The 12,440-nt window shown below is 33.3% G+C and overlaps 1 protein-coding gene across 27 annotated transcripts in view; it reads right to left on the bottom strand.

Annotated features, from left to right (window-relative positions):
* adgrl2a (adhesion G protein-coupled receptor L2a) overlaps positions 1 to 12,440 on the bottom strand; it is a 186,715-nt gene that overhangs the window by 31,495 nt on the left and 142,780 nt on the right. For 14 of the 27 annotated variants that reach the window (XM_039736021.1, XM_039736023.1, XM_039736022.1 and 11 more), the window contains 4 exons: positions 8,606 to 8,697; positions 4,137 to 4,181; positions 3,835 to 3,861; positions 3,203 to 3,371 (listed from right to left, as the gene is read on the bottom strand). In XM_039736021.1, coding sequence (XP_039591955.1) covers positions 3,203 to 3,371; positions 3,835 to 3,861; positions 4,137 to 4,181; positions 8,606 to 8,697 — 333 coding nt within the window. The remainder of the gene's footprint in view (positions 1 to 3,202; positions 3,372 to 3,834; positions 3,862 to 4,136; positions 4,182 to 8,605; positions 8,698 to 12,440) is intronic. The other 13 variants (XM_039736026.1, XM_039736009.1, XM_039736011.1 and 10 more) reach the window with 1 other exon arrangement.

Here is a 12,440-nt window from a genome sequence, read left to right as displayed (position 1 = left end):
AAATATGCATGTTTTTGTATGCAATGTGTTCATCAGGTCTCAATCATATTGTAAGGGGCCATTCAGACATTTATAGATATGTCAATGTTTGAATATGTGTATTCATTTCAAGTAACAGAAACCTGGTAACTTCAGAATTCTTGCTCAGTCTGAGATCTTATGGTAGGAGAAAACACTAAAAAGATGAAACAGAATACAGTCATTTCCTAAAAACATAATATGGGAAAATCTGCATAATTGTTAAAATGTGTAAAATAACTAGGTGGTCCTGACAAGGAAAAAAAAACATTCTTTTTGCTTTCTGTTGCGAATTACAGCACAACAAACAATTCAAGTGATGCAAACTAAATCTTTGAATTCATAGTCAACAAAGCAGTTCTACTTGTTGCTCAGCATTTCATAATGAGCTGATTTGATGATGATGGTCATGTGGACTTCTGGCCTTTAATCCATCAATGTAAGGACATTGTGATGCTTTGATTAGGTGGTGGTGGCGCAGATCGCCACCACAGAAAAACGGAATAAATCATACTATGTTGATCATATTTTGTGGTATATCTTTTTTCACTTTTAAATGCATTTGATTTTATTTCCAACGTCACCTTTTAATACATATATTAAATGGTTACTTCATGACATACTTAATTCCTTCTGCCTTTCTGTTTTTAAAAGCCATATCCTCATCATGGTATGATGTCCTAGAACTTATGTCACATATGCAAAGTTGGAGCCTACTCCAATACACAAAACTTTTTTTTAAATTATATTTCCAGTATTAGTACATTATTTTAAAAATCTAATATTGAAATTAAATTTTAGTTAATATTCTTTCTCTTATAAAAGTTGTCCCAGGAACATAGTGTTAACTCATGATAATTTTAACTTAACAAAGCAAACGTTAAATGTAACCAATATACATATTTAAAATTACACATTCAATTACAAAATTAACACTATTCTTTTATCATTATTAGTACAGTAAAGGTGATAGTTTGAGGACTACTTATTCAGTACTAGACAAGATAATTTTTTTCTAAACAATTATAATATGTATGGTGAAATCTGGGAATAAATTAAATTTTTTTAACTTATTGCAAACCAGGACATCTTTCTTCACTATATAAATTACAAAAGTGACTGTTTTTCAATTTCAAAAAGCACTTCCTGCCTTGCGCCCCGTGTTGGCTGGGATTGACTCCAGCAGACCCCCGTGACCTTGTAATTAGGATATAGTGGGTTGGATAATGGATGGATGGATGGACTACGGTTTGGTTTGTTTTACAAAAAAGGCTTTTAGCTTCAGGAGGTACAGATTTTAAGTTACTAAGTATGTCAAAAAACATAAGTGGCAAAATGCTTAACTTACTATAATATCTAGTGATGAGCAAACATAGTGGAATTAGCTTAACTGCGACTTCTGAGAAATCATGTAAATGTTGGGCAACTTTTCCAAACTCACTGAAATGCATTAAGTCAATGGGGAAGAAAGAATTGGCCTAGCTTTGAGCAGATTATAATGGGGCAATGGTCTTTTAAGTATCTCTGAAGAACAGACAAGTGTCTACCAACTATGCTGGATAGGGAAGCATCAACAACTGCTGGACTAATTATTGTGGCCAAAAATATGACCTGATTAGTGAGACAGCAATGCTAACCACTGCACCACTATGCCTGAAGTAACAAAAGCCAAAAAGCAAATATAACATATGACCACACACTAGCAATAAGTACATAAAAAAGCTTCACACTTTTCTCTTTCATCAAGAACACAAAAATGCACTTTAATCAGTAAAAATAAATCTTTCATTATTACTATTATTATTATTTCACAGGGTGTTTTATGTTTTCTGACTCTATGAGAGGAGGGGGAGGGGGGGGGGTTCCTTAGAGACATCATGCATGAGAGAGGCAGATTGTGCAGTGATGTAAAATGTGAAGTGTCATATGCTTACAGTACAAATGTGTGAAAGATCTATGCATAGCAGCTATAGCTCTGTGATGTCATGCTGGCTTCACAAAGCACCATGGGGTGCTGGGAAAAAAAAAGTCATGTAAGCCAGCTGCATGGCGAAGTTCCAGGAAAATATTTGGTGAAGAAAGTCACTGGTGAAAACACCATGTTGCCGAGAAGCAATGCTTTGGCAAATTTCGCTGATCACCACTATTAATACATAATTTAAAGCAAATGTAAATATTACTAATCTGCATAAATGCTAAGCTTTTTCACCACACTGTAGCTTGTACAAATAAGACAAAAAATTAAAGAGATATGAAAGACAGTGGGCTGAAACAAACTAAAGTCAGTTTTACTTGCCTTAGTAATCAAGATACTTTAGGAATAGGCCACACAAACTTGACTTATTCTACAATCTTTGCAACTAAACATCAAACAGTGTTCACAATAAATCTCATATCTAGCAGATTCCATAATCTATAGGTTGACATTTCTTTGACTGATTTTGGCATTTCTTTCAATTCTACATGTTTCTAATTGTGACCTGTTTCTTCAAAACCAAGGAGAGAAGCATCTCTCATGTTTCTATAATACATTAGTTATCACCAATATGTAAAACACACTCCACAGGTTTCATTACAAACTCACAAACAACATATTTTAAAAGATTCCCCAGTAACTTTTATAAAAAAAAAAATAATGCCACAAATATGCCTTATAGAATGCAACTGTAAACAAGAAACATAAAACAAAAATTATACAGTATTATACAATGGAAAGTCAGAAAGAAACAAAAACAGCAAAAAGAATCAAATGTATTAAAAAGTATCTGGAGTCAGCTCAACATAGTGACATTTTTAAGCGTCATCTGTTTTTCTTTGCCTCACTTCTGAATCATAAAGTAACTGAAGTGAACAATGAAGAAAATACTTTTCCCAGAAAAGACATTATACAATGTATGTCCTGGTTAAAAAAATAAACTATTTGTTTAATAATAAACCACGGACACTGATACATTATTAATTTGTGTAAATTCTAGATGATTAATCTGATCGACAACATTATTTCAACTTCATTACATAGTTTTTAAATTTCAAAAAACTAAACAAGTAATCCATAATCATTGATACTTTGGAAATCCTTTTGTAAAAGTATAATGAAAAAGGCTTTAGAAGAACAACTGATGGACAAATCATGAGGGATATTTATAGGAAAGAATTTGAAGAACACAGAAGAATAAACACTCACTTTTTTTTGCAGAACACAGTGAAATATTAGGATGAACATTCCTTGAAAAGCATTGAAGATTGTAAAAAGGTAAGCCATTACAATTGTTGATTCATTGATAAACAGCAATCCAAATGACCATGTAACTCCAAGAAGGCAAAGCAAGGAAAACGCACCAAGGACCCAGGACCTAAAAAATATATAAATAAATAAGAGCACACCTTGTTAATTAAAACTGTCAGTGATGTTTGGTGGTCTTAGTTTACTTAGGATTTGTTTTAAATCAGATGCTAAAACAAATGAACACACAAAAAAATCAACTGAGCATGCACTGTCATAAACAATAACTGACAGAGGAAGGTATTACATTCAATGATGTTTTTAATTTACATGCTTAAAGTGTATATTTGATAATGTTATTAATATACACCTTTGATGCCTTAAATTTACATTTTATAGATGGTAATTTTTTAGGATATTGTTGTTGTTTCCTGCAGCTGTTATGTAATGCTGTATAATACAATAATGTCAGGCAAGTGAAAAATGAAAAATACTTGTGACTATTTTTGACTGAAATGAAGACTAAAACAAAAATTTTGGACATGTGAAAAAGGAGATACTTGGCTCAGAACATGTCTTACTAAAGATCTTACTTGATAAATGGCTTATTATCTTCATAGCTAGAAAGCATGATAAGCAGGAGAGAGAAATAAAAATTAGTCAATAAAGAGGTAAAACTAGCAAGCTGCTTTAGACTTAAAAGCAAATTAAACAATTGAAAGAAATAATTATTGCATGCAATAAAATAGGAAGAAAAACGCAAAGCTTAAGCAGCAAAATAAAACACTGAAGGGAACTACATAAATCAAAATATCTACTAAAATACTGGCAAATTTAAAAGTGCTTGAAAAATACAATAAATGCATAATATTGTTAGTGGAAATTTGTAGCTTACCCTGGTAAATCCGTATTATAGTACCCATCACAAACACGGTAATTACTGGATGAAAACAGAAAGCATAAAGAAAGAGAAGAGAGAGAAATAGACAGAGATGCTAGAGATTAGCTCTCTCCTGTCATGCAACATGCAGTGAAGTTGCTGGTATGTCTGATATATAGTTTTGTTCTGAGCCAGCATTTTAAAACATTTACATTTTAAAGCATGTTGTCTGAAGAATAAAATTAAAACAAAAAACACTGACCTAGAAGGAACAATAAAACCAATATGGAATTAATATAAACACAAGATTACAGTTGGGATTGTATACTGTGTGTAACTGAAATATTCAAGATTTAACTTCACTGTTACAGCCATTTTCTAAAAAAATGCAATGTTCACCAAGATTAAGTTAAAAAAAAACACCGATCCTCTGAAAAGTGTGGGCTGTGCTACAAGCTACATCATGAAATTACTCACCATGTGAATATTGTAGTGATAGCTGAGAAAAAAATAATTACATTTTATATTTTCATGGAGAACGGAGAAAAAAATCTTTCTAATAGAATGAGCATCTATGGAGACCAAAGCTAGACCAAAGCTGGACCACAGCAAGCAGTAAAAAACATCCATGAAAAAATCTCATGTTACTTGTCTTTTATAATCTAGATGTCATGTCATCCATTAATGTGGTCAAAATGACCAAATTGAATGAATTTTTTTACTAAAATACGGGGAAATGAAACCTTCTGTAATATCTGAGCAATGCATGTAGATGAAACATGTTCACATGTGACTGAGCTTTTGAATTAAAGATCCACCTCTCCTCCTCTTATACACTTGTCAAGATTTGTCCTGACTTCTTTTGTAAAGCTTGTGTAGATTATGTGACACTAGTAATGTGAGATTAATGTTTTTATATTGTTCTCTATACTTGAGCATTGGTCTCCATAGACACCCACTATATCAGAAAGATTTTTATATCTATTATCCATGAATACATCTTGGCCATTAATACAAACTAAATGGGGAAAGTAACATATAAAAATATATAATTTTTGAGTGGAATATTCTTTAAAGTGGTTTCCTAAACAGATCCCTAGTACTATTATAATTTGTCATATGTTTTCAAAATGCAACAACTCATCATTTTAGGATTTAAGTTTGAACTTCATTCAAATGCAACAATTGAATTTCTACTCATTTTGAAGATGACAATACAATATTTAAAAATTTTAAATGTGTTACTTCTAGGTGAGTTACAGTGATTCTCTGCTTGTTGTCTGTTAGTTGGCTTCCCTGACATCGGAAATGTCCTGGCAAAAATAATTCAAGGCTTATGTTAAGCAGTTTTCCAACAACAAGGTCACTGACATTATACACATACAGTTTAGTAAAAACTGTTAGTAATTACAGTTTATACTTTAAGGTCTACCTTAAAGTGTTATATAACAAACCTGTGATCTGTTTTAATTTCATTACGCATGTGGATTCTTATTCTTCAGTTCCTACAACTGTTACTTTAATGTTTTACTTTTACAAGAACTTTTAAGAATGACAGAATACGTGTGTGTGGTTTGGAGGTATTGTTTTTCTTATTTTTCCATACTGGAAGACAAAACTCTCATCATCACAAAGAATATGCAGATGAATTCTCAAGAGTGTAATGTTCAAGTACTGGAAAAATAATTTTTTTTAATCTCAAGTAAAACTCATCCCTCTGAAAATAGCAAAAACTTTACTGCTAAGAGAAGGAAAGCATTCATCAACGTTAAATTACATAGATAATTTAGGTTAGATGTGGGTATTGTATTGAAAAAAAAAGAACATTCATACCACTGGTCAAACAATTGTAATTAGTTATTTACCCATCAGAAAAGAAATACAACTTCAGTGAACATCTAAATAAATGTGTGAACTGTGACTTATGATATTAAATATATATTGTGATAGGTATCATGATCAACAGGGAACTTAAAGCAGGAATAGATTAGCACCAGGCACGGACAGGGCCCAAGAGGCTCTAAAAAAGATTGGGCAGGACTCACTGGCAGGGATGACATACGTTTTCATACCACTTCAGGAAGAGGGGCACAGTCAGGGACTAATATGCCTTGTGTGTATAGAAGAAGAGCTACAGATGGGCACATGGGAAGTGAAGAGTAAGACATGGCCCAGATGCAGGTATATAATGTTCCCTAAGAATCTGGAGTGTGCATAACCTAGTTGATACGTGGAACACATGACCTTCCTAATATAAATAAATTGAGGCCCTACTCAATTTAGGGCTACTAAAGGGAACTGTAGTCTGGTGACCCTTTTGCAAAAGCATGCAAAACTGCTCTGATCCCAGAAGCTCAACGACTTTGGAGTCAAGGACAAAGGTTCCACTGGTGAGTAGAAGCAAGGCCAGATTAAAGCGGGAGAGGGAGAGAGAATAAACACGTGGGCAAGCAACCCTAACTGACAGCCAGTGGTTCAAAACCCATGAGATAATCCCTGAGAGTTTGCTGATGTGTTGTTTTTCTTCTTTTTAAAATGCACCTTTCTTATATCCCTTATTTCATCATTCCAGTGAATGTATATTGAATGGATGTTTTTCAAAAAATGATTATTTTGTTTATCTTGACCTCCTTGGTATTAATTTAGGTAATGTGTATAATATAATAGCACATGTTTCTGTTATATTTTATTTACTGATTGATATTGGGACATCTGTATAGATCTTTATCCAGTTGTGGGTTTTTTCAGTGCCAGCTAGTATGGGCAGGTTTAGTAGAAATCAACCTAAAGCCAGTTAAGAAGCCTTGTAAACCTGTGGAAATTGCTAGAGCCCTTTTCAATATTATAGAGTAAAATAAAGAGTAAGATAATTGCAAAATGACCCCAACTAAGTGTATAAAAATATAATTTTAGGTTCTGGCCTTAACTGATTGGCACAAAGGACTACATATTTAATAGATCAATGACTATATATATATACTGTATGCTAAGTGTGCTGTTTGACAGCCATGCAAACATAAAGGTTGTGCATAGAAAACAAACTTTCATGGAAACCAACAATACTGCACATAGTGTATGGGTCTTTCTCTCTCTCTCTCTCACAAGTAATTTAGGTATCTATTCAAGTAACATGTCTGGGGAAAAAAAGAACTATCCTAAAAGTGTAAACTAAGGAAATTGTTTTGGGAGAAAAAAAAAATGATTCTACACTTGATCAATGAAGGCATTAATACTACACCACTCACAGTCAGCCATTTTTTTCATGTAAGCTTTTAACTGCTGGTCAGTGTGTAGCTTGCAGCACATGACGGTTGCACAGAACAACAAAAAATGGCAGCATCTTGAAGAAATGCAGCCCAGAAAATTCATATCCACATATGCATGAATTCTCCCCTAATTCCCACTCCAGATCTGTATGCACATAAAGCAGCAGATGATCACAAGCTGTCCCTCTATATGTTAAAACATGACTGTAGCATCATCAAGTAAATGCAGTTTTAAGCACTTGTAATGCTGCAATACTCTTTGGAACTGTCATCTCCCTGACCAAAAATAAAAATGGCATTCTGTATGTGACAGCATATGGTAAATGTGAAGGCTAAGTCAAAAGGCTGCCACAGTCTACAGAGTGATAAAAAAGCATGGCACTTTGAATTGTGCTGCATAAAGAGATATACAATTGCCCAAATAAAATTGTATTCACTGTTTAATATTCTTGCCTTAACAGTCAGTTTTGTATATATGTTCATGTGGCATTTGAAATTTGAAGACTATGAGCTAATCTATATTAATATATGTATACACATACAGGTATATATATATATCTCAAAGTGAAAAGGAAAGAAACTAACTGTAACAAGAACAAAGCAGCTAAAGTACATTTGTAAGTTAGAAAAGAAGTTTTTAAATACTTTCAAATTTGCCATGGAACTCTTGAGACTTGTATTTAAATATTCTACAAATAATAAAGTGGCCAAATGAAAGTATGCATTTGATCAATTAGGTGAAAACACTATGTACTGTATGTAATCAAGTGTACAACAGTAGATATAAAGGTGAGTCACAAAAGAGAAATAATTCGCAAAGATGTGAAGGCTCAGAATCCGTAAATCTAAAGGCCATTTTACAAAACATGTTAACACGTGAATATCAACATTGTAAACAAAATAACCATATTTAAATTATATTTAAAATGCAAATAAATTTTCAAGGATACTGTAGATTTGCAGTTGATGCATTAGATATGTAATGTCTTGAAATGTATTCAAACCACTCCAACAAACCAAGAAAAAACAAATGATCAATCTATATTTCAGATTTTCTCTAGAAAGTGTGCCTTTACTTTATAGTACAACAGTCAGGATTGGCTGTGTTTTCCTTAACTGTCATTTATAGTTGCTAGGCAACTGTGTCCTGCACTCCCTGTGGACAAGAGCCTTCAATCAGTCAAGCAATCAGGACAACATCACAAAATCCTCACTTACTTAATGTTTTCCAACCTGCTGGAGTCTGGTTTCAAGGAAGTCGAGTGCCTCACCATTTTATACATTGTAATAACAAGGAAGATAAGGTTTAGCTGTCAAAACAAAAAAAAAGACATTTTTCAGCTTTCATCCAGATTATAAGAAAAAAGGAAAAGAAGAAAAATTATTATTAAATTTTTTGTTCAAAATTAAGTGGTAGAATACTGACGTCAAATTCATTGACATTTAATATTGATAGCAAAATAAAGATACATTTAAGTGAATAAAAGCATCTGATTTATGACTTTTGAAACCAAATAATAAAAATACAGAAACCATACCTCCTTAAAATGTAGAATAAGAAAGACAGAAATAGTTTTTTAGAATTACAGTAATATTTTAGAAGGCCATAAAAAGCATCTAAAACTCTAAACTTTTTTTTTTCCTATGTGGACTGAAACGATCCACAATCAAAGGGGATTTTTCATCAGTTCAGTTCCTTTGTGTTACTATCATATTAAATCTTCAAAAACTAAGCCATGGATATCAAGTTTTGGACAAGGTTACAATGTGCTGCATATTTATTGAGGGAGAAACAGTGATTATGAGACAATGTGCTGTATAATTTATCCACCAACTGTTTATTCTAACAACTGAATGAGTTGCTATAAAAATTCTTAAAATTACAGGAATGGCTGTATATAAAATTCTTGAGTGAGAAGACACAGGGAGATGGGTCTTAGTAGGCCAGCAGCATTCACTGTAAATGCTTTTATATGATGTTGATTTAAAGTAGCTATGACAACAGACAGTAATCCTTTCCAGTGTGCACTTTTCTGTGTAGTATGATCTAATGAAAAGCCAAATCACAGTATTATTGGCATGGTACGATGTGGAATGAATAATTATTACTTCTAGTTTCTTCAATTTTGATAACTGTAAAATATGACATTCTTTTTTTTGCAAGATTTCACTTCTTTGTTTGTTACAATATACAAATAAATAAAACTGAAATCTTTCTTTTTCTCTTAAATATTTACATGTACCTTTCTTTCTGCATGTGGAAAGATTTATGCAGCCTAAACATATTAATATACATTTTTTTAACAGTAAACTAGCTGAACCGCTCCTGCAGCACCAGATACAATGCAGGAAATAGCTGTGTAAGAAATATACATTTTTTGCAGGCCCAGTCACACATTCATCCTCACTCCCACTCACATGGGTCTAGTTCAGAATGGGCAAATAATGTAATATGTGATTCTTTGGAATGTGGACAGAAAACTACAGTAGCAAGAGAACCCACAACGACCCATGAAGACACCAGGAAAATGCAAATGTTCCAAACAGACAGAAAATGCATGCAGGATTTGAACCCATAACACTGGGAAGGAAAGGAAGGAAGCAATGTTATTCAATTTCTAATAAAAAAAATCGGAAATACACGGGAATTGGGGAGGGGAGGCATTTATGAGACAATGCAAAAGTCATGGGGATAGGAGAGATGGAAAAAAGAAAAATAAAGCAAATCTTCAGATGGAAGAGGAAACATTTAAAAAAACAAAAAAACAAGTGTATGATGTATTTGATTTTCTTCTTATCATCATCAATCCATACATGGGGAGCTAAAAATAAAGCTAGTGGCAAAAGATGAAAGCCAGAAACCAGCGTTAAACAGCACTCTAGTTCAAAGTAGTGCACATATCCAGTCAACTGAACTGAATGTTCTTAAACATTTTAAAAACTTCTCACAAAAGGCATCACAACTGAGAACAGAACTGGTCATAAAGTGCTGTAAGGTGGCACTACAACTGGATACTCAGGGTCGGGGGGTTGATGGGGCAGAAGCATAACCCAGCTAGCATAGGGCAGAAGGCAGGAACAAACTCTGGACAGGGTGCAGGCTATCACAAGGAGACCACACCCACACACATCCACCCACAGCAGGCACACAATAGGGCAAATTTAGCATTGTCAATTAAAAAAATCTGCATGTCTCTAGACAGTGTGAGGAAACTGAAGCTCCCAAAAGAAACCCACGCAGAAACAGGGAGAACGTGCAAAATCTATACAGGGAGGACCCAGGATGTGAACCCTGGTCTCCCTACTGTGAAGCAGCAGTAAATTTCCTCTTGGGGACAAATAAAGTTCTATGTACTAATGCATCACCATGCGGTCCTACATGTAATCTATCTAAAAAAATTTCTTCTCACTGCATATTCATGTGTATACAGTTTATAGAAAATTTCTCTCTCTGTCTTCATATACATATGAATGAGAGATATCCATGTGTATGCACTGAGAAAAAAATTCTTCATATACATAAAACACAAATGTGTACATTCACAGATAAATGAAGAAGCATAGGGTTTCTAAGATCATCCCTCAATTCACCACTACAGTGAGGAAGAATTTGTTTTCTAGCTATCTGCCTACTCATTTTTTTATCATATCTGCCTGGGTTTAGTGCCTTGAAATGCACTTCACACAGCCTGCAGTGCTGACATGGATACAATGAGACAGAAGAACTGTAACACTACTCTAAAGTAACCTAGATGAACTGCACATGTTCCTGGCCTTCTTTGTCCTCCCAAGAGCTTTTGTTACCTTGCAAAAGCTGCTTTAAAGCTGCACTTGTTTCTCCAAATCTTTCCTGTTAGCCATGCAGAAGCCTATTTCTCCCCGGGACTTGCAAGCAAAGAAATGCTGTCTGAAAAAGGCTTTAGAGGGAGCATGCGAGCTGAACTCTAAATGAACTGAATTAAATATTAAAGGTGCAGATGGAGCTGTCCGAATGATAAGAACAGCTCCCGATGTGTCATGATCCAAGCTTTCATTAAAGCATTTCAGGCATACTAATGGTTTCCCTCCGCTCATTACTTACATGCTCCTTTTCATAGAGATAATAACCCTATTGCCCAGAGGCATGGCAGCCTTTTTGGCTATGCCAAAATCGAAATTGTTTAGCTTTTTTTAGTAACTTTTTTATTATTATTATGATTTCAAACACTGCATTCATTATTATGTCAAAAGAGTTTTTATGATAAAGGCTAAATGCAAACTATCTTTTTAACTTGTGACTTCTTCAATACATGGAGAAGAAGAATAAATCATGGACTAACTATCACTGAGAGAACAAATTTCATGATACTGCATTTCGTTGGTTATCATATTCATTATTTCATTACACTTACAAAAAATATACAATGTATGATAAAGTTTTTTAAAATTTAAGTTGACTGCACATTCATAATATTTATTCAATAATTTAGTGGTAGTGTTTTTTTCAGTGTTGTCATAGTTAATATTATCACATAATTTTACAAAACAAAATTTCTTGGGTATTTTAATATGAATAATGTTAATGCCACTCAATCACATTACACCAATATTTTTCAGAAAATTAACTTCCTTTTGCTTATTTTAAAGTTTTCTTTATTACTATTACTGTTAAAGATGGACATGATAAAGATAAAGCATTTAATGAAATGAAAGACGTTTACTTATGTACCACTTCTTTGTTAATTTTATATTATAATACAAATGGCACACATTATTTTCACATGGAATTATTTTTATTTATGTTTTGGTTATTTAAATTAACCACTGCTATTTTGGATAGTCAACAATATTTATGTGCATCTTAGCTCTGAAATGGGAGAAAGATGGCCTTTATAGAACAAATGCCGAGCTATGTCAAAAACAACACTGTTCAAGAAAGTTTAAATTACATGATGGCACCCAGCTATGATAGATACTTAAATAATGTTCATACCATTCAAAAAGGTTCAAAAAGGTTACAGTATTTGTGGTAACAACCATAAAAGAGATAATGAATACACCGCTGAGAAAATAT

Source organism: Polypterus senegalus, chromosome 14 (genome assembly GCF_016835505.1).
Source record: "Polypterus senegalus isolate Bchr_013 chromosome 14, ASM1683550v1, whole genome shotgun sequence".
NCBI classification, from domain to species: Eukaryota; Metazoa; Chordata; class Cladistia; order Polypteriformes; family Polypteridae; genus Polypterus; species Polypterus senegalus.
This window is presented reverse-complemented; position numbering and strand designations above follow the sequence as displayed.